Source organism: Camelus ferus, chromosome 7 (assembly GCF_009834535.1).
Source record: "Camelus ferus isolate YT-003-E chromosome 7, BCGSAC_Cfer_1.0, whole genome shotgun sequence".
NCBI lineage: Eukaryota > Metazoa > Chordata > Mammalia > Artiodactyla > Camelidae > Camelus > Camelus ferus.
Genome location: NC_045702.1, coordinates 40,476,308 through 40,502,915, shown reverse-complemented (window position 1 = coordinate 40,502,915; position 26,608 = coordinate 40,476,308). Strand labels below are relative to the sequence as shown.

At 52.4% G+C, this 26,608-nt stretch overlaps 1 protein-coding gene across 1 annotated transcript; it reads left to right on the top strand.

Annotated features, from left to right (window-relative positions):
- Positions 1-3,549: 3,549 nt before the first annotated feature.
- GHRHR (growth hormone releasing hormone receptor) lies at positions 3,550-18,069 on the top strand. The gene is made up of 13 exons (XM_032484385.1): positions 3,550-3,775; positions 8,157-8,259; positions 8,388-8,495; positions 9,269-9,366; positions 10,446-10,543; positions 11,238-11,370; positions 12,821-12,974; positions 13,257-13,317; positions 13,893-13,962; positions 14,420-14,511; positions 15,093-15,222; positions 15,799-15,840; positions 17,638-18,069. The coding sequence occupies exons 1-13, from the start codon at positions 3,719-3,721 to the stop codon at positions 17,761-17,763; spliced, it is 1,272 nt and encodes a 423-aa protein (XP_032340276.1). The 5' UTR covers positions 3,550-3,718; the 3' UTR covers positions 17,764-18,069.
- The last annotated feature ends 8,539 nt before the right edge of the window (positions 18,070-26,608 follow it).

The window sequence follows — 26,608 nt, the reverse complement described above, 5'->3', positions numbered from 1 at the left end:
CCTGTCCACCAAATACAAGACCCCAGCCCCAGTTAGGGGCATGCCTGGAACCTCCTGAGACAGGGGCTGCTTTCCAGCCAGCCCCACCTGCTGACATCAGGAAGAGGCAGCAGTGTCTCAGCATCACCACGAGAGGGCACCAGACATAGGTGCTCCGAAAAGCCCCTGTGGCTTGGTGCCCTGGGTGTTTTTGCTGTGGGTGGGGAGGGTCTCAGGGAAGAAACTGATGGTCCTTTTAAAGGAGCCTACCTGCTTGTGGGGCAGACGGATCTCCAATGCCCACCGGTGACAATGAAAAGCTCAACACTAGCTACTGTGGTTTTTACATTTAATTTTACTTCTACAAGTAGTGCTCAAATACATTTTTCTTAAACACTGGGATTTTGGAGTTAAAACGACTGTTCCATTTGACCATTCCCCACATTCCATACCCCATCCTTTTCTTCTTTTCTCCATTTTTAGGATTTTGATGTGAGAGCTTCCAGATATTAAAAAATACTTTTATATACACAAATGTGTAGGATTTTTCCACATGTAATTGTGTCATTTGTGAACAGAGATAATTTGATTTTTTCCTTTCCAATTTAGATGCCCTTTCTCTTTCTTTTCTCTTTCTTTTTCTTTCTTTCTTTCTTTCTTTCTTTCTTTCTTTCTTTCTTTCTTTCTTTCTTTCTTTCTTCTCTCTCTTTCTCTTCTTTCTCTCTTTCTCTTTCTTTCTCTCTTTCTCTCTTCTCTTTCTCTCTTTCTCTCTCTCTTTCTCTCTTTCTTCTCTCTCTTCTTTCTCTCTTTCTTTCTCTCTTTCTCTTTTCTGTTTCTTTTCCTAATTATTCTGGCTGGAACTTCGAATACTTCATCGAACAGAAGTAGCAAAAGCAGACATCCTGCCTTGGCCCTCATCTTAAGGAAAAGCTTCAGTCTTTCACTGCTGATTATGGTGTTTACTGTGGGTTTTCATATATGGCCCTTATCATGTTAGGGAAGCTCCCTTAAATTCTTAGCATATTGAGGGTTTTTCTCTTGAAAGAGTATTTGATTTTGTCAAGTGCTTTTTCTGCACCAGTGGAGATGAGCACGGGTGCTTCTTTTCTTCACCGGTTAAACCCCAGCATTTTGTGTACTTTGTTTGGATTTCTTGTTGTTAAGACAGGAGGAGGGTCAGTCATTCTGTTTCCCTGTCTTGTCGGGAAGCAGAAGTTCCTCAAGAATATTTTTGAAATCTCTCCATGTTGATATAAATAGGGTTAGTTCATCCTTTTAATGCTCTATAGTATTCCGTTGTATGAATATATCCCATTTTATTTAGCTATTCCATTATCACTGGACATTTGTGCTGTTTTCTGGGTTTTACTGCGCATTATCAACAACACTGCCCTCTGGAACAAATAGCCAGAAATAGAACATCTGGTTTACAGGGAATGTTCATTTGTAGATTCAAAAGATTATGTCGTATTGCTTTTCAAAGGAGGTGTACCAGTGCCCACTCCCATCTGCACGATATAAAAGGACCATTTCCCCACGTTATTTTCCAAACATCACATTATCAGTCATTAAAATTTTAGGCAGTGGGACAGGCGGGAAAGGGTTGCTCAGTATTATCTTAACTTTCTTCATCTGCTCATTTGTCGTATTTTACTTCTTCTCTGAGTTGCCTCTTTATACCTTTTGCTCACTTTTTTATGAGGTTACTTTTCTCCTTGTTATTAATTTGTACAAATTTAAAAATACATTTTTGATACTCTTTGTCGTTACTAGTCACACATAGTTCTTTAAGTCTATAGCTTGCTTGTAGTTTTATCTGTGGTGTCCTTTCTTGAACATACTTTTTTTTTAAAAAAACATCGATGAGGTCAAACTTATTAATTTTTCTTTATGGTTTTTATTTTTTATTTAAGAAAATTTCCTTTCTCCTGAAGTAATTCTATTTTTTGGGAAAAAATCTTATTATTTTGTTGTTTTCTAGTTGGGACTTGAAGTCTAGAATTTATATTTCATAAATCTGAGCTAAAGGATGTTTAACAGCATCCCTGGTTTTTATCTGTTCTGTATCAATAGCACCTCGTCCTCCTCACCCTTGATCCCTGGCGGTGATAATAAAAACTATCTTTAAGACATTGCTAAATGTTCCCTGGGGGGACAAAATTGCTCCTTGTTAAGAATCATTAATTTAGATAATAATAATTAGGAGGAATAGTAAGATCAATTATTAACCCTCAGTAATATTAATTGACACTAATTGCCAGTGATGAATAATTGCAGTGTTTATCCTCGGGCTGTTGCCTCTCTGCAGCTAAGGGACAGGGGCTCTGGCTTTCCCTTTAAGCTACACCTGCTCAGTGCTCTGCTCCCCGGCGCTGCATCCTCACTCAGCCTGTCAACAGAAGGGATCCGCTTCATCCTGCACACATGCAAGCTTCGTGCGGGGCGAGACCTGCCCCAGGTCAAAGCCAAGCACGTAAAAATGCTTGTGCAAAGGGTTGGAGTGTCTGGGGCTGCGGACACTTCGTGTGTTCTTTTCAAAATATTTTTCCCTGTTGGTGATGAATACAAATGGAAAAATAGAGCCCTGCTGATGTCAAACGATGCCTCAGTCCCGATGTGGCGGGGGTGAGGAGCTTTCTCATTCGTGATTCGTGTCAGGCTGTAAACATGTCTCTGTCACAGCGCCCAGCCCAGCAAGCTCTGGGAATGCAGGACCAGCCAGGTACCAGGCATTCAGGGCCCTCGAAGATCAAATGTGCTTTCCAATCCCCCAGTGCTGTGCAGGAGCCAGGTTAATTTAGAACATGGTCTTTAGCCTGGCCAAGTGGGATCCTATGTTTTAAAGACTAAAACTATAATAAAAATGACCAGGTAGTGAATATGCAAAATAATTCAAGCTGCTGGGTAGGTCCTCTTGTTCCTGCCCCTGATAACAGTGGTTTTGCCCCACTCAGGTTTAGCTCCACTTATCTTCTTACAAACTTCCTGTTTTTCTCTGTTGCTGTGGGGACGTCTGGAGAGACTTTGACAAGCCCCCATGTGAAGCCCAGAGCCTTGGTACCTGCAGACCTCACTCCGCCATCCAGGCTCGCATCCTTGCTGGGAAAAGAAACGAGATTTTGCTGATGTGACATCGTCTTGGCGAGCCCACGCGGGTGCTTCATGGTTATGTTTTCTATTCTAAGCTCATTCCTACCTTCCAGCCCCCACTGACACCCTGCCCCCACCTCTCCTGGGTCCCCAGGGCCCTGAGCTCGCCCTCCAGTGCTGTGGATGACGGTGGGATTGCAACCAAACTGGGAGCTCCCTGAGGGTGGACTCAGGTCATTTTCTCCTTCTCTGAGTCTCCTTCATTTTGGGGTGAATCTCTCCAGGGTGGGCCAGCAGAGGGCTGGTAAAGAATACGGACCTACTGGGGCAAGAGGTGTCCTGTGGCTGTCACCTCTCTGTGCCCTTGCTATTAGGACAGACACACAGGCTGACTTCAGACAGTGCAAGGAGCTCTGGGGGCTCAGCCTCTCCCTGCTGGGAACGTGGCGTCCCAGCCCAAGGCCAGGGCTGGGTTGGGCACAGTGTCCTGTAATCCTGGTGAATATGCAGCCAGTTCTGTCCCCTTTGCTGGCTCCTGCCTATGCAAACAGCCACCTGTGAAGGGGAGGCGGAGGGTGCGCTGGCGGCGGTGGCAGGAGGGGACAGTGGGGAGAAGCCCAGGCTCACGGAGCGCTGCTGAGATCCCACCATGGATGGCAGGGTGTGGGGCGCCTGTGTCCTCTGCTTGCTGATCCCCTTACAGATCGTGAGTAGCCAGCTCAGACCCCCTGCCCCTCCCGCTGGGCTCTAGATCTGAGCCACAGGGCCATACTGAGGTCCACCTGGAGCCTGGTGGGGGCCCCACTACCCCTCCCCAGTGCAGGAGTCCCGCTACCAAGCAGGCTGTGGCTTGGAGAGCTCCTGATACCAGTGGCTCCTCCTTCCCCTCCCCTCCCCTCCCCTTCCCGGGCAGCCTGCTCCTCTCTGGGGAGCTCTGACTATTAAAACGCCCTTCCTGGGGCTGAGCTGAGTCTGTCTCTCTGCTGTTTCCCCACGGCCTGTCTACGCTCTCTGGGGACCACAGGATTGTCTGCCCCAAGACAGTGCCTCCAAGTCTTCTCTTTCTCTAGGCGGTGCATCCCCAGTTCCTCCACATTCCCCCCTCTGACAAGCTCTCCAGAGCCCTCCCTATTCCCAGGACCCCTGGAGCCACACTCCCATTTGGTTGCTTCCTTTGAAGAGGGCGCGGCCAGGGACTGAGTGGGCCTGGGTGGTAAGTGGGGAACAGCTGCTCCCCTCCGGCACCTGGGGCACTCTTCCTCACGTGGCATGCCCTGGGGCCCGAGAAGCTTTCAACAGTCAGATATTGCTTGGAGGCCTAGAATTGCTGGTGAATGGGGTGCCAGGAGGGGAGCCCTCCCTAAATGTGCCACAGTTCCCCAGCATGCTTTCCCAGAGTTAGCACAAATGATGCAAGGACCAGGACAGGAGACACAGGTACCAGGTAGGAAGCTGTGGCTCCCGGGGGCTCCCAGGATCACATGCGGACTGAGGTCTCCCTCCTCCTCCACTGGTGTGTGTGTGTGTGTGTGTGTGTGTGTGTTTGTGTGTGTGTGTGGTTGGGACGGTGGGGTGGCGCACCTCCCAGGCACCATGCCGCACCTGCCCCTAGTGCACGGACTTTGGGCTTGAATCCTGGCGCTTTGAAACTAGCTGTGTGACCTGGCCAAGTTCCTCACCCTTCCTGAGCCTCACTCATCTCTCCTGTGAAAGAAGAGATTATCTGCTCGCCAGGGCTGCTGTGCATGGAGAGGTATCTGCCTTGTCAAAGACTGGGAATGAGGTACAACACAGGCAACCTCTGCTGCCCTCCCTTCAGGGCACCTCCTCCCCTCAGGTCACCTCCTCCCCTCATCTGTGTGCACCCCACACCAAATACTTTATTTTCAGGAGGGGGAACCGAGAGCCTATGGAGTCACTCAGTGACTGGTACCACTGCCAAGGCTAGCACTAAATCCCTGTCTCCCATCCACCACGGACCCCAGGTCAGCCGTGGTCACGGCCAGTGAGGCCAAGGTGTGCAGGGTGATGCAGTCTCCCCTCAGGGGGAGTGGGGTCCAGTATGTGGGCGGGGTGATCCAGGAGCCCCAGGGAGTAGGGGTGACTCAGCAAGAGTGTTTGGGTTAGTCTTGAACCCCCGGTTCCACCTCTTCCCAACCCTACACTCTCCACCTGTGACCACACGTTTGGGTCATTAGTTGGGCTGCCCTGAATTTTCCTTCCTTTAGGAAGCGCGGGGGCTTTCTGTCTATCCTTTCGGTGGGAGGCTTCCCACTAGCGGCCCCCATTCCTTTGGCCTCAGTGGTTCCCTGGTCAGGCCCTGAGAAGGTGTCCCACGAAGGGACAGGGCTCTGCACATGAGGGAGAAGGAAGGGCAGATGGAGCCCGCAGCCCCCTGAGCTCCCCGGGGTTACTGTGAGGCTGGCTGTGCAAAGAAGTCCTGTATCAGGCTCGCCTGCCCTCCCCATCTTCCCCCTTCTGACAATCAGACTGCTGTTGGGGACATGCGGGGGAAACAAGACAGGCTCTGTTCTGAGATGGCTCCTGGGTCACTGAGTCCTGGAGAGGAAGCCAAGAGATGAATGTGGGGCACCACTAGGTTGGAGACCCATAACTGGGGCAACAGGTGGAATCTGCAACCTGAGGCCCAGGAGCCCAAGCAGGAGATAGTAGAGCTGAGCTCAAGCTGGATTTTGGGGAACGGGGTCAGCAGGTCAGGACAGGAGTGTTCTCCCCTGCAAGGGCAGGGCTGGTGGGGGTGATCCTACTTTCTGGGTTGGGTCTCCATGTCCTCTCCTAGCCCACCGGCCTGTGGAGAGGTCCTTGTGTCCCTTCCATGTGGTCTCCCACTGTTCAGTGTCCCCACTCTGGTGTTTGAAGTCCCTCCTCTGTGACCCCAGCCCCTGTCTCACCTCCACTGTGCCATTCACCATGCCGGCATCTCTGTGAGAGGACACTAGGGATTAATTAAACACCTGCTGACATGGACTCTGGGCCAGACATGGAGGGCTCGTGTGTACGTGTGTGTGCACGTGTGCATCTGGTGCAGGTGGGTGTGAGGATGGCCGTGAGCAGGGCTCGCCGCTGACACAGCTCAGGCGCATCTTCCCACTCCCTTCTCTGTGCACATGCTGTTTTCTTTGAATGCTCTTTTCCTCACCACTTTTAAAAAATGCTCCCTTTTCTTCAGGTCCAGCTCAAATGCCACCTCAGTCCCTGTGCCAAGGCCAGCCCCCCACCCCAGTGCCTGTCCTGCCTCTGAGCAGTTTTGTATTGGCTCTATTGGGACCAGGTCTTAGCTTCCTTCCTTGCTCCGCTCCTCCCCCGTGAGATCCCTGGGGACAGAAATCTACACTGATTGAACTGGATTTGCATGTTGTAAAGAAGAAAAGTGTGCCGTAGACCATTCACAGTATAAAGAACAAGTCTTATAAAATTGGATTCCCCCACACGTATCCGGGGCTATAGCCCATGGGACAGTCAATGTTGGTTCTTCTCCAGGCTGGGGCAGTGGAAGGGAGAGGTGTTAAGAATTCCTGCCTTTGACTCCCAGCTCCCTGGAGAACGTGTTAAAATGCCAAGTCCTAGATCCAGCCGCAGATCTCTGCATATTCTTGGCTCCATCCCAGTTGGTCTCCAATTGGTTCATGAGACACACTTTCAGAAATATTGCTAGAGGAGTCCCAGAAAAAAAGCTTCCCCCACCAGCAGCCTCCAGAGATGACTCCCTGTGGTCACGGGGCAGCACCAGGCTCTGGAAAACTAGAACTGCGATCCTTTGTGATTGCTGAGCCACACATCAGGGCAGTTATCCCCCCATCTGTCTATCCTTTACCCACCTGTCCACCCATCGTTATGTGCATGCCCTCATCCTCCACCTGTCCACCCGCCTACGATGCATCCTTGCCTGCGTCCGTCCATCCACATACTCGCCTATCTATTGTATGTAGACACGCCCATGCCACCAGCCAGCCATGCGGTTACCCAGTCTTCCATTCCTTCACCCGTGAATCCACATTCATTTGCTCTTTCGCCTCACCCACGTACTCATTCCTTTATCCATCCACCCTTTCAGTTGCTAACCTACCCATTTCCCCACATGCCTTTGTCAGGGTACCTCTGAAAGCAGAGCCCGGGACAAAGACATCTGTGTAGGTAGTTGTATGAGTTTCCTGTCTCTGCTGTAACCGGTTACCGCCAACTTAATGAATTAAAACAATACAAATTTACTGTCTTACAATTCTGGAGGTCGGAAGTCCAAAATGGTTTCCAGTGGATTAGAATCAATGTGTTGGGAGGGCTGCACTCGCTTCTGGAGACTGTAGGGAGAATCCACTTCCTGGCCTGTTCCAGCTTCTCGATGCCGCCTGTGTACCTTGGCTCAGAACCCCTTCCTCCACCTCCAAAGCCAGCAGTGTAGCATCTTCACCTCTCTCTTTCTCTCTCTTACACACACTCACACACACCCCTGCTTCTGTCACCATACCTCCTTATCCGACTCTGACCCTCCTGCCTCCCTCTTATAAAAACCCTCATGGTTATGTTGGGTCCACCCAGATAATCCAGGATAATCTCGAGATCCTTAACTTAAAAACATCTGCAAAGTCTCTTTGTAAGTTTGCATATTCACAGGTTTCCGGGATTTAGATCCGGACATTTGTGGGGAGCAGGGGAGCATTATTGTGTCTACCAAAGTACTTTATGCAGAGCTGTTTTCAGGGAACCAGAGTGCAGCGCAGGGGAGTAAAACAAGGAAAAGAGGCCATTATATATGGATGTGGATGTGTTACTGAGTTGGCCATCAACGTGAGACTCTGCAGACCTTTGTTTAATGTGTCTCAGAACTTACTTCCACGAGATGAAAAGAGGAAGCCTCCATCCAAATCTCTATCTGTCTTCCCTCCCTCCCTGCCTTCTGTCCAAACAGCCATTAAGTGCACTTGTAAGTACCGTGAGCTGGGCGCTGTGCTTAGGACCAGGGCCACAGAAATGAGTCAAGCCTTGTCACTATCCTCAGGTTTTGTGCCCAGCAAACCCAGAAGGAGCATGCATTTGGCTTGGTTCATCCCATGACCTCTCTCCTGCAGGTATTGGGCCAGGTGCTCCCAGAGTGTGACTTCATCTCCCAGCTGAGAGAGGAGGAGCGTGCCTGTCTGCAAGCAGCAGGGGGCACGCCCAACATCACCTCAGGTGTGGGGCTTGGGAGGGAGGAGGAGGTGGTTTCTTAGGTTCCTTTATCTCCTCCAGCCTCACCACTCAGGATAGTGGACAAGCCCGTCCCTGGGCTGAGTCTGCTCTGCTCCCACCTGGCTGTCTAGGCTGCCCTAGGACCTGGGATGGGCTGCTGTGCTGGCCAACGGCAGATTCCAGCGAGTGGGTAACCCTCCCCTGTCCGGCTTTCTTCTCTCACTTCAGCTCTGAGCCAGGTGAGGGGTGCTGGGTGTGGCGGTGGGGCTGGCAGTGGGGGTGGAGGTCGGGTGGTTCCATCTGGTGGTGACGGAATATGGTAGACACATCTCTGGCTTTGGGTCAGGCAGACCTGGATTTGAGCACCACCATCCCCCTTTCCCTCTTCCAGTGTGACCTTGGGCAAGGCAGTCTCCCTCCTGGCCCTCAGCTTCCTGACCTGTGACCTGGGGAAGACAAGAGCAGTAACTGCACGGAGGGGGAGGGTTAGTGATCAGAGCATGGCAGTGCTTACTCTGGGCCTAGCACCGAATGGATGCTCTCTGGATGTCAGCAGGAGAGCTGGCTGTGGGGGTGGAGGGGACAGAGACCGTCTGACTGCTAAGATGCTCCCAGCTGCCTCGTGGGAGGTGGGTGGAAGGGCACCCTCTGCTCTGTCTCACCTCCTCTGCCTGGGTGTCTGGGGTGGACAGTCCCTCCAAGGGCAGAGAGGGCCTCCTTCCTCCCCACTGCCTGTAGGATGTGGGGGCCTAACTCGCTGGTCTGCTCCTCAAGGGAACTATTCTCTCAATTAACAGATGGTGAGTCCGAGGACAGAGAGAAAGTTCCCAGAATGTGTCCCAAGCAGGCTGGACCTGGACCGCTGGCCTCTGGGGAGAAGGCTCCCCTTCTCTGCTGCCGAGAGGGGCTGTCTGTGACCTGCCAGGGTCACCCTTCAGCTCCCCCATCTCTCCCAGGGAGTGGGCAGTTGTCCTGATCAGCCTCTGCTTCTCCATCTCTGCTTGTCTCCTAGGGGCCGTGAAGCGGGATTGCACCATCACGGGCTGGTCGGAGCCCTTCCCGCCTTATCCTGAGGCCTGCCCTGTACCCTTGGATCTACTGACTGAGGAGGTGAGAGGCTCCTGGTGTCTTAGACTTAGGGTCGCCATGGTTGTTTGTACAGGTTGTTTGTACAGGTAGGGGCCACCACTGCCATTGCAGCCAGCAGGTTGGAATATTAATTATAGCTCATTTCTGGAAGATGACAGCATCTGGAAGATCGGGGTCTTTTGTTAATTTGCTTAAGGATAACAGGTGGGCCATGTTGCTTAGGAGGAAGAGGGGAGGCAGAGGGCAGAGTGGGAGATGTGCTGGCCACCATCTCCTTGGGGTACCCTCTCTGTGCCCACGCCTCTGGGCAGGGAGCTTGGAGTGGTTCTGAGAAGCAAAAGTTCCTAATGGTCCTGGGCAAGCTTCTTGCCCTCTCTGGTCCTCAGTCCAGAGCGGTGTGCACAGTTGTGGGCAAGTGAGGGGTACTGAAGCCCAGGGTGATGGCAGTGACCCTCATCTAGCCGGCACCCCCCACAGTTTTGAGTTGAGCAGGGCCTTTCACACCCATTACCCTGAATCTCTTTCCCCAGCCCTGAAGGGAAAGCATGAGTCTGACCACTTTTCAGATAAAAAGACTTGAGTCAGAGAGGGGAGGGATTGTCTACGTCCTCAGGGAGCTGGGTTCTCGCTCCCTTCCCTCAACCCACACCATCTGTCTCTGTCTCCGGGGTCCTTGCTGGACTTTGATTGACCCAAATACTTGGTCATGAAAAGAGCTTTTCCTTCGCACCTGTCCCTGGCTGTCCCCTTTGTTTGGGGACGTCATGTTCTCAAGCTGGTGAGCTAGCTGGATGTCAATAAACAAGCCCGACTTCCTCCCGGGCTTCATCACTCCCCAGGGATGTGCAGCTTCTGTGGCAGCCTCTCCCCACCCCCGGAACAGCAGTAGGGAGAGTTAAGCCCCCTGCCCCTTCCCTCACCAGCCGACAGGCTGTAACAAACACCAGTTCCTAGAGGGAGCTTGCCGTGTCCCCATGGACAGCCCTGCCCCACTGTGAGCAGGTTCCGGGTAGAATCGAAAGCTTCACCTTCTTGACGGTCAAGCATCCTTTTCCTCAAAGGCCCAGTGGCTGAGATCCCCTCCTCTCCACCCTCCCCAGAAATCCTACTTCTCCACCGTGAGGATCGTCTACACCCTGGGCCACAGCGTCTCTGCCGTGGCCCTCCTCGTGGCCATCGCCATCCTGGTGACTCTCAGGTTCGCCATCCCCATCCTGCCTCCTGGTCATCCACAGCACTAAACCTGAATCCTTGCCTGGATGCTCAAGACGTTCCCAGATCTGGTTCCAGGGCCGTTTTTAACCTTTCCTTTCCCTTTCCCCTCGAGGAGACCCACCCCTTAGCACTCCAGGGACGGGCTCCCACCTCTGCACCTTTGCTCGTGTGGGAACTTTATTTGCTTGGAATGCCTGCCTCCTTCTTTCTCAATGTCTTCATGTCTGTCAAAATTCAAAACTCAGCTCTCATCTGCCTTAAGAAACCTCACTGTCACTTCCATGAAGCCTTCTTGACTATTTCAACCCTTTGACTTTTGCCCCTCTTAAGCCCCCCTAACTTCTGAGTCCGATCCCCCAGCCTGGCCTGTGCTGTGAGCCTCATCTCTCTGATCATCCAGGAGGCTCTCCTGGGTAGAACCCTGTCAGTTTCTGCTCTGTCCTCCAGACTATGAACTCCCTGAAGGCAGGGACTGCTACCCTCTGTCCCCTCACCTACACTGAGCCCAGCTGCCTTGCAAGGCTAAAGCTGAAGCCCCAAGTTCAACTTGGTCCAATCCAGCCTGATCCAATCCAATCCAAGTCAATTTAGTTCACCTCCCGCCCTGCTCAGCCTCCCCAAGCCTGCTGTAAGCACCCCAGAATCCCCTCTCCTACCTTTCCCCCTGTCCCCTCCAGGAGGCTTCACTGCCCCAGGAACTACATCCACACCCAGCTGTTCACCACCTTTATCCTCAAGGCGGGAGCTGTGTTCCTGAAAGATGCCACCCTCTTTCACAGCGAGAACACCGACCACTGCAGCTTCTCCACTGTAACAGTCGTGGTTGGGGGTGCTGGTGTGGGTCGGGGAGGCGATGTTGGGTTAGAGACATAGATGTGCCCGCAGGTGCCTGTCCAGTCCTGTGGGCTGACCCTGGGCTCCGGCTTTGCCAATGACTGGGCAGGAAAGCACCCCTCCCCCTCCCCACCCCTCTTTGGGTCAAGTCCTGAATCGTCCTGCCGCTTCCTGGACTGTGGGGCCCATCCACATCACTTCCCTTGTTCCACTCTCCCCTCCAGTCTGTCTTCCCATTCCAGGCCCCCTTCCCTACTCCCACCTGGACCACCCTTCACTCCACCCAGCCCTTTCACTTCACACCTCCCCTGGGCACTGTCTGTCTGTGTGCGTGCGGGTATGTGAGGGGCTGGGCAGAGCCAGGTCTCTCCCTCAGGAAGCGCCCAGGCTGCCTAGGCCCTGTTGCCCCAGATGATGGGACCACCAGGTCGATGGAGCTGGAGAGCTGAGAGCTGGGAGGGAGCAGGAGAGGGGGCTTCAGGGAGGAGGTGGCTTTGGAGCCGATTCCAAAACTACAGCAGCAATGATAGGGAGGGAGGAGGGAGGAGGGAGGAGGGAGGACCAGGCGAACCAGATCTCACAGACAGGATAAGCTGGGGCAGGTCCAAGACACGGACCTGTTAATAATAGGGGTGAGAAAGTGGGTGAATGAGAGGAGACCAAAAATAAAGGAAGCCGGGCAGAGCGTGGAGTTCCAGCACTTAACAGGGACTCCAACCCTGAGCTGGAAATGAACAGATATATAAATGAACAAACCAACAGATGAACTTCATTCATTAATGAAAGAAATAACAATAATAATTATATCAAGCACTGATGCGCCAGGCATTACACTGCTTTACATGTATTATCTCCTTTTATTTCCTACATACATCCCCTTTTAGTCCCATGTATAGGTGAGGGATAATTGGCGATGTCACACAGCTGCTGCGTGGTGGGAGTGGGACCAAGCCTGGGCCACCTGAGCTCAGAGGCGATGCCCCTCACCGCCAGCAGATGAGCGAATAAATGAATGCGCGCATGGGTACATGCGTGTATGTTTGCAGGAAGGAGCCACATATGAATAAATGGTGTTTCACATCCTTGGCCCTAGGGATTGGCCTGAGCTCAGGAGGGATGGGGTAATAGTAAACAAAGTAGCATTTCCATTTAATCCTTATGATGAGGCCATGAGCTACGTATTGGAAGTTTTTCCTTTTACAGATGAAAAGCTTAGGCATGGGGAGGTTATCCAGATTGTAAACTTGAACCTAGGCTGTCCGGATCCCAGGACTGTGCTCTTAACCACCGCATTACACCACCACATCCGCTCTGGGGCAGCCCAAGGTGGAGAGGACCTGGGGATTCGGGGCCTGGGTCAGGTAGGGGAGATGAGGGGTCTCCGATGGTGTCCCGGTTCTGAAGCACCCAGGTCCCCGGCCCGCAGGTTCTGTGCAAGGTCTCTGTGGCCACCTCTCATTTCGCCACCATGACCAACTTCAGCTGGCTGCTGGCAGAAGCTGTCTACCTGACCTGCCTCTTGGCCTCCACGTCGCCCAGCACATGGAGAGCTTTCTGGTGGCTGGTTCTTGCTGGCTGGGGTGAGCACTGAGGGCTGGATTGGGCACTGTGGGGGGCAGGGGGGTGGGGGGCTGGGGATACCCAGGGAGCTCAGCTCACGCATGATGACCCCAAGGCCCAGAGAGGGGAAGGACAGCCTGCAGTCCTACAGCAAGTGTTGGAGGTCCGGGCCAGGTCCCCGGCCTCTGGGTTCTTGTTTGGTCCCACCTTCACAGAGCCCTGTGTGGCTGGCAGTGGCAGTGGCAGTTGGAGGTGGGGCAAGATGCAGACTCCTTACTCGTGTCTTTTCTGTACCCTCACAGGCCTTCCCCTGCTCTTCACCAGCACATGGGTGGGTTGCAAGTTGGCCTTTGAGGATGTTGCGTGAGTCTGCGGGATCCCCTCATCGCAACTGCACCGGGTCCCCGTGGGCATGGACAGAACACTCGGGCAGCATGGCTTTTGTCCAAGCTAGGGCAAGGAGGAGCCCCCGGTGTGCTCTCAGAGAGCTCCAAAGCTTGAGTAGGGGTTGGAGACGCAGTCTGTGGATTGCACAGAAGGGGCATGAGCCCAGGTAGGAAGAGGGTACAGAGTCCCAGGGCTCCAGGGCTCAGTAGGTAGGGGGCTGTGAGTTGGGGCCCTCTGGAACAGGAAAGTGTTGCAAGAAGGCAGCAAACAGACTGACTTTTGAGAAGCTCATCCATCTCAGTGGAGAGAAAGGGTGAGCCCAGCATGGACTGGGAGAGCCCCTTTGGAAAGGGCCTAAATGTCTGAGAGACAAGATAAGGCTGGACGGGAGTGGGGTGAGGTTAGAAGGCTTGAATTCCAGAGGGAGGAGCCTGGTGAGAGGAGAGGAGGGAGGGGCATGGGTACCCCAGAAAAGGGCTATCCAGCAACTGAGCTCTTGCACCCCACAACCCCCACCCACCCCCATCAGTCCTGGCCTGTCCTCTCCCCAGGTGCTGGGACCTGGATGACAGCTCCCCCTACTGGTGGATCATCAAAGGACCCATCGTCTTTTCTGTTGGGGTCAGTGCCTGGGACCAGTGTCCTCTGTTTTATTCAGCCAGCCTCCCTTGTCCACCAAACCCCTACCTGCTCCCACGCAGAAGACAGGGAAGCCAGCGCTAGTTTGCATGGCCTGGGTGAATATACACATTTTTCTCAATTTTGCAGTTGTGTAAATTGAAGACCACATATTTTGTTCCAGAGAAGAGCCTGATTGTTGCTGGAGGCAGGATGGCAAGGCCTGATCTCCTACCCCTCTAGTCCCAGGACTGGAAATAGAAGGGGACCCTGAGCCCCCGAGACCCTGGGCTCCACATAGGAGCTCCCAGTCTCCAGGCAACAAGGTCTAGAGCAATGATCTGCACATCCCTGCCTCTCAAGGATGTAGGGTTTCTAGTCCCTAAAGAGGTCCCACCCCAGCCATTTGGGTCACCCTTGACCCTTGCCTTCCACCTTCTTCCTGTGCCTCTTTTTCCAGGTGAACTTTGGGCTTTTTCTCAATATTATCCGCATTCTGCTGAGGAAACTGGAGCCAGCTCAGGGTAGCCTCCACACCCCACCTCAGTACTGGTAATGTGTGTATGTTTATGTGTGTGTGTGAGTGTTTTGGGGGATTCTGGGGACATAACTGGAGCAGGAGTCAGCATGATTCTTTTTTATTCGCAATTAGGCATTCATGGTCCTGGTCCTGTGTCTCTCCCCATGTCCCCAGAGAAAGGATAGATTTGGTCCCTGCCCCCTGGGAGATCACAGTACAGGAAGGGTGGAGGCTCCAAACAGCCAGTTACTAAGCCAAGTAGGCCGATGAGTGCTGGAATCAATTTCTACAGGAGCCTCCTTAGAAGGAGGTCCTTTCTAAATGGATGGTGAGATTGGAGTACAGTCAGGGAAGACTTCCTGGAGGAAGTGTCTTTAAACTAGACTTTGAAAGATGCATAGACTTGACTGGAATAAGTTGAGACAAGAGCATTTAGCAGGGGGAACAGCAGAATCCAGAGGCCGGGAGAAAGGAAGCCCAGGGTGCATGTGGGGAGTTCTCTGGGGTGTCTAGAGTTGATATGGGGGAACGGAAGGGAAGTAAAGGTAGGGAGGGGGCATGTGAGAGTGTCTGATTCCAGCCTTGAGAGTCTAGGGCTTGTCTTCTTTTGCAGGCGTCTCTCCAAGTCTACCCTTCTCCTTATCCCACTGTTTGGAATTCACTACATCATCTTCAACTTCCTGCCTGATAGTGTGGGCCTGGTCATTCGCCTCCCCCTGGAGCTGGGGCTGGGCTCCTTCCAGGTGAGGCCCCCACAGCACTCACTCCTTCCCTCTGAGTCCTTGGGCAGGAGGGCAGTGCCGCTGCCCACAGGCTTGGTTGACTTCATGGTAGGGCGAGGGTGACCAGGCTGGTTATACTTCCTTCCGGCCACTCATCCGTCTATTCATTTATCCATCTGTCTATTTTTATTCCATCTATCCATTTCTCTGTTCATTCAACTATCCCTGCACGCATCTACCCATCCATCCACCTATTCATTATCCATCTATTCATCCATCCATCCATCTAATCTATTCAGCATTTACTGGGCACCCATCATGTGCCAGGCTTTTGCTCAATCCTGGGGAACGCAGAAATAAAGAAAATCAGAGAAACAGGACAACAAGGCCAACAGTACAGCCTTGGCAGGCTTGCTATGACAATTACATGTGACAACATGCCTGGCACATAGTAAATGATGAATGTCTGCTATCCCTGTTTCCAAAGACCTGGCCCAAGTCACAGCCTGGATGTGGGAAGGGGAGAAGGTAGTGGAAGACTGTGGACACCTTGAGGCCAGGCCCAGGTGACACGGTCCTTTCTCTTTGGCACCACAGGGTTTCATTGTTGCCATCCTGTACTGCTTCCTCAACCAAGAGGTATGTGACTCCTCAGGCCTTCCTCATTGGTTAAGCCTTCCCTTCCACCAGTCCTAAGGCTGCCTCTATCCTGCCCAGACCCTGTAAATCCCAGCTCAGCCCAAACCTTCAGTCCTGCGATCCTCTGTGGGAGTCTGTCCTGAGTTTCTGGATCAAGCTGAACCTGAATGCTTCCTGTAAACATCTTTTATCCACCCCTCCTCTGGACTGGGCCAAGACTACTGTCCATTCAGCAAGGGGTGGAGAAAATCTCTCTAGAATCAGAAGAGGGATCCATGAGTGGGCTAAAAGGATCCCTCAATTCTGTATTCCTAAAATTGAACAAAAGGGAGAGTGGGGGAGGGAATGAGGCAGCTCTTGGAGAGACAGAGAGAAGACACAGAGGAACCAAGAAAGTCAGAGACAGACATACAAAGCTAGGGAAATAGATTCCGATGCAGAGACAGGGCAGAAGATGGAGAGCAGAGCAGGGACCCTGAGAGAGAGCACCAGTGAGAGAGACGCAGAGACAGAACAGCCAGAACAGGTGGGCAAGCACGAACAGACGGATACATGGTGCTGGTGCACTTGTAGGAGGGAAAGATGGCAGAGAGGAGCACATTAAAGCGTCCTGCTCAGAAGACACCTTGCATTTTTCCCTTAGGACAGACTTGCTTTGTGGGGAGAAGTGAGAGAATTTAACTCAGTGTCCCAGACAACCAGGCCCTGCCGCTGTGTGCACAGGCAGAGTCACGGGCTCCCTCTGGTGGCCACGGACTTGCCGTGGGCTCTGTGTTCTGCTGGAGACGAGACTAAGCCCCTTCTCCCCACCCTTCCCGGCTGCTATGGAGCTTTGCTCCCAGCTTTCCCACCACCTCTGTCTCTGATTGGCTTCCTCCCCTTGGACACTCTTTACTCCCACCCTAGCCTCTCTGTGTCTCCTGCCGCGTTATCTGGTGTCTGGGTGCAGACACAGGACTGCAGTATCTGACTGAGTGGCTCATGGGCTCTGGGGGATGCTGGGAGGGGTGAGGAACAGACCTGGATGAGGCAGAAGGGTCTGGAAAAGGGGATTCGACAGAACTGTGAAGGGATCTGTCCCAGGAAGCAAGTTTGGGGACCAGACAGTTACATGCCTCTGGAGACAGGGAGCTTACTACCTATCAGTGGTGCTTTCTGTTGCCAGACAGCTCACCTTTATGTTGAACAGATATTTGTCTCTCACCACAGCCTAGTTTAGCTCTGTCAGAAATGTCACAGCCTCTCATCCCCCCTCCGCCTCCAGCAGCCCCTTGGAGAGGAGAAGATACAGACATTCTCTGCCCCCCCCCCCCCAAATGGCTTTTCTTTCGGTTACTCTCAGTCCCCTCAACTGCAGCTTCACAAGCAGTTCTGGAGGCCTCTCTTCCTTCAAGTCATGCCCTCTGGACAGGTTCCCAGTGGCCACCATTCAGCTCAGTGGGCAGGAGCAGGACTGAACCCCAGAGGAGGGGATGGTCTAAACTATTTGGGGGAGGACATAACAGTTTTTTGGCCAGAAACTCAAGATAGCGCCCATAAATGTCTTAAACTGGGCCTAGACAAAGGCAGCGCTAAAAGATAGAGAAAGGAGCCAAAGGGAATGATCAGAAATACTCACAGGAAGAGGAAGTAGTACCCTCCAGAGGCAGTACTTAGCAGTGGCTGTGGCTTCTCCTGCCCCAGGAATGCCTGTCTCTGTTTTTCCTGCATGGTCTCTCCCTGCACTCTCAGCCCTTCTGGAGTTGAGTAAAGAACTGGCAGTGGGACCCCCCTAACATCCTCCTCTTGTCCTTGGAGGTGAGGACTGAGATCTCGCGGAGATGGCGTGGCCATGATCCTGAACTTTTGCCACCCCGGAGGACTCATGCCAAGGGGACGATACCTTCCCGTGCAAGGGTGAAGGTGCTGACATCTGTGTGTTAGGCTGGCCACATCACTCGACTGGAGTCCACGCCTGAATTTGGGCAGCTACCTGGGTCCACCGCCCTCCAGAGGAGTGGGACCAGCACCCCTTTAGGAATCCTCAGTTCATGCCCCGACCCAAGCTGCTGCCCAGCCCCAGGCAGGGGTGGCCCTTCCTCCCTGTCCTGCCCCTGACTCTTTCTGCTTGGGTCCCTGTGTGTCTACCTCTGACTTCCTTGGTTCCTCTGTCTCTGTTCTTCTCATGTTCCCCCTCCTAGAGTCTGGGCCATAGCCCAAGGCCAGAGGAGCCAATAAATGTGTAAATGAATAGATACATGTTGGAGTGAATCCAAGCGCCCCCACCGCGGGGGGGGGGTGTCTACCACTTTACTTGGACCTCTGGTGCAGACGGGCAGTGATCGTGCCTCATGTGACATTGTCATCCTTTGTGGGAGAATCCTCTTACTGAATTCATGTTAAAATGGATTCTCTTTTGTCTCTACCCCTCCTCCCACCCCCTCCTCCCACAGGCAAACACTCCCATGTGTTTAGTGAGAATATTTTTGTTTCTATGTGTAATTCCAAAATGGCAATGTTTTGTGTGCCTGGACTTTTAATTTACATAAATGCTGTCGGTCATACGCCTCATCCTGCTTCTAACGTTCTTTCTCTCCACTCTGGCCTTTTAAGAGACCGGCCCGTGTTGCCGTGTGCTGGTCTGCCTGCTTGCTTTGACTACCGTGCCACGTGGCGTCATGGCCCACAGGTGGCCGTCCTGCCTCCCCCTGCGTCTAGGTGAACGTTCACATGCCCGTGCCCTCACGCACCTGTGCCGGGAGCCTTTCTCCGGGACACATACTGGGGAGCAGAAGTGCCGGGTGGGCAGTGGTGCCTTTTGTAATGTGACGAAGGGGCACCAGATTGCGCTCCGGAATGCCTGCAAGAGATTCCCCAGCAGCCCCGCCAACGCTTGGCGTTACCCAGCTTTTTAATGTTTGCAAGACAAATGGGTGTAAAGCAACATCTCCTTGTTTAGACTTGCATTTCTGATAACTAATAAGTGAGCATATCTTGTGCCTGTTAGCCTTTTGGATTCATTCTTCTGGAGACTGCTTGGCTCCCTGTCCCTGTTTTTCTCTAGGGTGGAGATTCCTCAGTTCTAGGTTTTTCTCTTATGTCTTCTCCGTTGTATGCTCTCTTGTGCCCTCAGCCTGCTGCCCCATCCCCTGCCCAAGTGAGGGCCCCTGATGCAGTAAATCATCTCCCTCCATCCCTCCCCTCCTCCTTGGCAGGAGGCAGGAGGATGAGAACTGGGTACTGTCCTTGGGGACCCATCTGCTGACTGATGGGGGTGACAGGAGATTGTAGGACCAAGAACGGGCAGAAATGGATACTGCAGGTCAGAAAGAAATGGCTCCCATTCTTGATCCACTCACAGCAGATCTGTCCTGCAAAACTTAGCTCTATTCCCTGGCCTCCGGGAAGCCTTCCCTGACAGTCCTCCTGTGATGGCATCCTCCTCCCTTACAGCCACAGGGGTTCCAGTGACAGGAGATGCAGCCGTATGAAACCCAAGTTCCCAGTCAGCCATGACACCCGTCTGTCCAGTGCCTTCCTGGTCAGACAAATGTCGAGGTGGGGCCTGAGTCTAAAAATCCTATCATGCATTCCTTCCTTTAGTCTCAGATGGTAAAAGTAATTCATACTCATTGCAGGGCATTTGGGAGTAAAGAAGGGATTAAAAATGAAAATTAAGATCAGCCATAATCTCATTACCCAAAGACAATCACCACCGATACTTTTCAATGTTTCCTGTAAGATTATTTTCCTCGGCATTTTTGAAACATCTTGAGATCATACGATGTTTATAAATTTGTATCTTGTTTCTTATGCTGAAAATTAACACACATGATATGAAAATGGCCAGTAAGCACATGAAGATGCTCAGTATCATTAGTCACTGGGAAAATACAAATCGAAACCACAGTGAGATACAGTTTCACACCAACCAGGATGGTGGAAACAAAAACAAAGACAAAAATAAGCAATTACAAGTGTTGATGAGGAAAAACTGGAACTCTCACGCAGTGCTGGTGGGAATGTAAAATAGTGCGATTGCTTTGGCAAAAGTCTGGCAGTTCCTCAAAGTCTAACATTCATTTATCATATGACCCAGAAAATCCACTCCTGGGTATATTGGCAAAAAAATGTAAGACCTATGTCTATACAAAAACTTGTACATGAATATTCACAGCAGCATTATTCATAATTGCCAAAAGACGGAAACAACCAAATGCCCATCAATTAGGGAACGGATAAACTAAATGAGATACACCCATACAATGGAATATTATTCTGCAATAAAAAGGAATGAAATACTAACACATGATTCAACATGGATGACCCCTAAAAACACTATGCTAAGTGAAAGAGCTCGGTCATAAAAGACCATGTATTGTACGATTCCATTTTCATGAAATATCCAGAATAGGCAAATTCATAGAGACAGAGAGCAGATTATAGGCTTCCAGACCCTTGGGGGAGGGAGAAATGGAGAGTGATTATTGATGGTTATGGTGTTTCCTTTAGGAGTGATTAAATGTTCTGAAATTAGTTAGTGGTGATGGTTGTTCAACCTGCGAACATACTAAAAACCACTGAATCGTGCACTTTAGAAGGGTAAAATTTATGACATGTGAATTATATCTCAATAAACTTGTTACCAAAAAAAAGTAAATGGATGGTTGCTGCAAAACACTTGCAAACCTTTTTTCTGCTACATAATTTGTAAAATCTAATAGTCTTTATTTAGCCGATAATTGTTTAACACATTTTCAGTTGGTGGAGGTTATACTCAATTTTTTTAAATAAATGGTTATGATGACAAGCTTCCTTACAGACAATTATTCATGTACATCTCAAAAAGATAAAGACTTCAGAATAAACTCCTAGACCTAGAATTTTTGAGCCAACGCATGCACGTAAGTGTTTTAAACCTTACTTGCAAATTGCCTCCCAGAACACCGGCCCAGTGTGTTCCTGCACAAGCAGTGTGCGTGTGGTGGTTTCTCTGCATCATTATCATCACTAATATCTTAGTCAGTCTGATAGTCAAGGAGCGGGCTCCCAGAGTGTAAGTGGTTTCAGTAGTGGTGTTAGCAGTTAGTGTTACCAGTTAGTTGGGGGCTAGTGTTAGTGGTTCCTTAGCGGTTACTGCTAGCAGTTAGTTCGTGGTGGTAGCAGTGGTTGAAGCAGCTCACTTTGTGAACCGTCCATCCCTTCTCTAGAGGCTTCAGCTATGGCTGGAAGTCTACGCCTTGCTCCCTTCTGGTTTCAACTGGAGCCTCAAATTTCCACCACTTTGCTAGCCTCTTCCACTACGAGGATCCCTGGACTGGAGTACACTGAGGGTTCCTGGGCCTATCCTTTGACTGGCAAACCCTTCGCTTCTTGGGGCCTCAGCATCCCCATCTGTAGCAGGAAGGAGTTGATCAGTAGGTGACTTCTGAGGCCTCTTCAAAAGGAACATTGAATCGTGGGCAAGGTTGAGTTGGGAAGAGCAATGTTCAACTTGGCCACCAGGTGGCAGAACAATTGCATCCAAGAACCCTGGCTGGGCTGACCCTGCTTCCTGGAGGGGACCCCAACACTGGAGGTGGACACAGGACTCCCAGGGCCTGGCCTGGAGCACAGTGAGCCTACAGGGCTGGTGGAAGAAGGGGGTCCTGGTCCGGCCAGCATAGGAGGGCAGGAGGTTTCTGGAGGAGAGGAGGAATGGGGCACCCCAAGCCCTTCTGATAGAAGAATGAGAGCTGAAGGGACTGGAGAACCCATGCTCACTGGAGTCTCCTTACAGGTTTCAGACCAGATGGGGGCTTCCTTGGACCCTTGGTTTTGTGGAGAGAAAGTAGAATTTCCCATCATCCACAGCGAAATTTTCCTTCCAGCCAGTCTCTCCTGTCCAGTGAGGGGACCAGTCCCTGTCCCGGGGAGCCTCCAGGAATGTTGAAGAGATCCCCAGGGATGAACCTGAACCTGGGTATGTGTAAGAATAGGTGCTTGGGGCTGATTCTCTGGGCCCTGGGAATTCAGAGAACAGAGTATGGGTAAGGGCAGGAGCAATCAAGGAAGGCTTCCTGGAGGAGGGGACTCAGGTTGATTATATATAACCTAGGCCAAGCCAAGTGTCACCATCTTTTGGGCAAGAAGCAAGAATGTGGCTGATGTCAACTTGGGGAGCAATGCTTGGAGGGAAGGGTCTGCAGGACAGGACGATGGGCATCAGACCCAGGCTTTGCTCTGCCCAGGGCTGTTCATGGGCATTCCTCTTACGGCTCTAGGCTTTTCTGGGCCACCCATTTGCTAAGTACTTGTTTAGGTGGCAGGCACCTTGCTAGAGCCCAGAAACACAGCAGCAAATAGTTCCAGATCATTCCTACTCAAGGGGCTTAGGGTCTGGTTAGGGAGGATATGAGTCAGAGCTCTCTTTGAGACCACAGGACCCCTCAGGCTGGGTTAGGCAGAAATAATGTAGTCAAGGATGTTAGGGAGCTCACTGGTCTCCCGGAGAACAGCTGGAGGCAGCGATCACCCCTTACCCGCCCACATCAGGGGACCACTGCGGCCAATCCCCTATTCTACCACTTGGTTGCAGACACAGCTGCTCATACCAGTAACACAGGGGATGGAATGCCAGACACCCCACATGTCTGTCCTGGAAAGCCAAACTCCTCCACTGCCATGCTTGCCAAAAACTCGATTCCACCTGGCTCTGGCTTTCTCTTGGTGCTCTCTTCCAAACCCCAGGCTCACGGAGCTATCACTGACAGCATGGCCTTCCTCCTGACTCCACCTGCTGGCTGCAGGGGGCGCTGGAGAGCCTGCTGACTTCTATCTGGAGAGGGTCTGCATATCACATTGCAAGTTCCTCAGACATAGGAAGGGCATTCAGAATATGCTGGCTGGCCATGAACATGACAGATGTCCAACACTGGGAGACAATCATGCAACTCCAACAATTGTGTGATAATGGCGATAGGTGAACAAAGGAGAAACAGAGTGCCAAAAGAATGGACATCTGGAGGACCAAACCTAGTCAGGAGTGGATTAAAAAAAAAAAGGCTCCTTAGAGGAAGTGATAGCTAATCTGAGATTAGAGCCATGAGTATGAGTTGGTAAAGTAAAGAAGGATAAAAATCTCAGGTAGAGCACAGCAACATGGATGGACCCGGAGGGTACTGTGTGGAGTGAAATCAGTCAGACAGAGAAAGACAAAAGCTGTATGTTGTCACTTGTACGTGGAGTCCAAATAATCAACAGACTAGTGAATATGACAGAAAAGAAGCCGACTTGCAGATGTAGAGAACAAACTAGTGGTTACCAGCGGGGAGAGGGAAGGGGGTGAGAGGGAAGCAGAGAGGGGCAATTTGGGGATAGGGGATTAAGAGATACAAACTATTAGGTATAAAATAAGCTACAAGAATATATTGTACAACATAAGGGATATAGCCAACATTTTATAATAACTATAAATGGAGTATAACCCTTTAAATATGTGAATCACTGTATTGTACACCTGTAACATACAATATTATACGTCAACTATACTTCCATTAAAAAAAAACCTGAAACCAAAAAAATAAAACTCAGCTAGGGGAAATAGCATGTGCAAAGGCCCTGAGGTGAGAAAGAGCTTGTCATTTAGGGGAAATGAAAGTACCTACTGTGGCTGGACCATAGAGAGGAAAGAGGAGGGTGGCCTGAGATGAGGTGGGGTCGGCAGCACACCACACAGGGTCAGCAAAGTCATGTGGAGGGGTTTTCATCCCAAGAGCTGTTGCAAGTGTGTGATATAATGAGGCTTCTGTTTTTGCAGTGATCCTTCTGACTGGTATGGAGAGGAAGACTGAAATTTGGGTGGAGACCTCAGTTGCAAGGAGGCTGAAAAGGGAGGCTTGGAGGAGGGGATGGTGGAAGGAAGATCAGGCCAGATTCAGAAGATGTCTCCCTGGGTGATGAGTTAATGTGTGAGGTGACGTGAAGGGAAATTTCTAGGACGATTCCTGGAACGGGTGCGGTGGAGAGGAGCACGTTTTGGGGGAAGAGCACGTATTAGAGGTGTGAGCATGATGGGTTTGGGGTGCATGGGAAATGTTGAGTTGGACGCCAAGGGGGAGGCTGGAGCTGAGAAGAGAGGCCTGGTGGGGAAGTGGGACCCGTGAGCTGTGGGAATATCGGTGGTGGTGCTTGACTCCCTCCCGGGGTGAGAGTTAGGAGTGAGACTGGAAGGGGGCTGGAGGGACTGGGACATCCACAGACCCCATGGAGAAGGGCAGCTGGATGGAGCAGCCAGAGAGCGGGGGGAAATCCAGACGGCCTGGGACCAGGGCCAGTGTGAGTGTGGCTGCGCGGCCCTGAGATGAGGCTTGCAGAGTGGGCCCTGGACTTGGCCGCACAGTTCACGGCAGGAGCGTTTGTAGCAGAAGATGGACTCATAAGCCAGACCTGAGGGTGCTGCAAAGTGGGTGGGCTGTGAGAAAGCGGAGGCAGGACTTGTAGACATGCCCTTTCCCCCAGGGTGGCCTGGGAGGGGGAGGGGGAGGACAGGGTATTGAGAGGGGAATGTGGGATCCATGTGGTGGTGGTTTGTTGTAAGACAGTCTGGATAAATGCTAATGAGCTGGATGTGGGAGTCACTGAAGGATGGGGGAGGGCAAGTCATGGAGTGACGTCACTGAGAAGGTGGTCCCAGAACCCAGCTGGGGCGCTTTGTCTGGGGAAGGGGATCCCAGACCAGGGGATGCAGTGGATGCAGGTGATGGGAGGGCCGGGGGGGCGTCGGAGTTTGGCTCCTGCACTCACCCTGACGGTGAAGCTGTCTTCGGGGTGGGGCGGGGCGGTGAGAGTGGAGAGTGGGTCTTGAGAAGAAGGTGGGAAGCAGCTAGGGAGGAACATGGCGAGTTGGGCAGGTGAACTTGGAGTGCCAGCACCATCCCTGGGGGCAGTGTCTGGCACAGAGAAGGCCACACTGAGCCTATACAGGATGCGGTTTTGCCCAGAAGACAGAGGCCTTAGAGACTTCTAGGCCATATTTGCATATACAGGCTTGTGCTGATGACCCCGGGGATCTAAGCCAGAGGGGCTGATGGATGCACTGGGCCAGAGTACGAAAGTGTCAGCCGTGTGGGTGGGGGCATTGAGGAAAGACCTGGAAGGACAGACGAGCAGGCCAGACGGGACGAAAGCAGCTACTGGTGCAGTTTGTAGCCAGGACCAGGGCTCCACACTGGAGGGGGAGGGGCTGCTTGGCCAGTGGGCCTGGGCGTCGTGGTCACCCAGGATGATGGCTGGGATGGAGGGGAGGGAGGACTTTGGAGCCAGAGTCTCCAGTGATGAGGGAAGGCAGGTGATTGCAGAGAGAGACTCAGGCAGGAAGGGGTGACCCTGAGTGAGGGGGACAGGGTGAGCCGGAGGGAGACACAAGACAAGGTCACAGGTGGCGAGGACTAGGGGCAGGGGGCAGGAAAAGACCTCGGCACTTGTCCCCTCCCTCTGGAAGCCTGGTATATCTTGGCCAGCAATCCTGGGATGGCCTTACTCTCCAAACTTTGGGGCTGCTGGAGGCCTGGCCCTGGAACCACTAGGAACAGGGCAGCGGTCAGAGGTAGAGCCAGGCTTCGGAAACCAGCAGGAAACCCTACACTGCAGAGGTTTGGGACTCCTTTTCTGACAGTCTGTTCTGTCGCTCTCAACTACGTGAATCTTTCTGTGTGGCTATTTCCCTTCTGCCTCTCTCCCAGTCTGTCTCTGTGTGTGTGTGTCTCTCCCTCTCCGTCTCTCCCTTTCTCTCCCTCTCTCTGTCCCTCTGTTTCTTTCTGTTTTTGTCTCCCTCTGTCTCTCTGCTCTGTCCATCTGTTTCTCTGTGTTTCTGTTTCTGTCCCTGTCTTTACAGGTCCCCGGCTTGCAGCTGTGGGAAGTGTCAGAACAGGCCATCAGGCAGCTGGCCTGTCTCTATGATACTGGACATCTGGGGCCTGGGCTGGCTGGAGGTGGCTGTAGCTTTTCACTTGCATCCAGATGGCCAGCTCCCCCATCTGTCAGAATCCTCTGTGCTTCCCTCTGCCCATCCCCCACACCCACATCTCTTTCTCCTTCCTCCCCGTCTTCCCTCCAGACCATTCTACCCCATGTGCCCCTTCCACAGACAGGGGGCTGTGAGTGTGAGTGTATGTGTATGGGGGGTCTGGGGGATGACAGGTGGGGCAACAAAACCCAAGTTCATGGAGTCTCCCTGCCAGCGTCTCCGGGAGCAGGTCAGGCGGGGAGGCAGGATGGGGCTGATGGGCAGTTTCCCAGCCTCGGAGGCATTGCATAAGCAGCCACAGCCCTGAGCACATTCCCATGGTTACGGGGCTGGGGAAGGCTGGCAGTGGTGGCATCACCATGGCACCAGCGCGGCCCCTGGCGCAGCCGGCGTGATGCTGGCACAGAGCAGCTCTGGGTTCTCACTGGAGAGATCTCTGCCTGGCAGGGCCCTTCCCGGGCATCCAGCAGCCTACGGAGTCAGGGAGAAGGCAAACTGCCTGAGGCCGGCTCCAGGGGAAGGCCACTGGGCCCCCTCAGCCTCTCAACCCAGAAGCCATAGCTCCGTGGGGTGTGGGGTGGCCGTGGGAGTAAATGCTGCCCACATAGTGGCCCAGCACAGGTAGGCCTGGCCTGCGCACAGTCTGAGCCCTTCTACAGCCTCTTCCTCACTCTGAACTTGGGCCCAGTTGAAGCCCCGAACACAGCCTCAGCCCTCAGCCTGGGCCCCGCACGAATCTTGACCTCAACCCTGACTTCAGCCTTACATGTCCCTCCTGCTAGG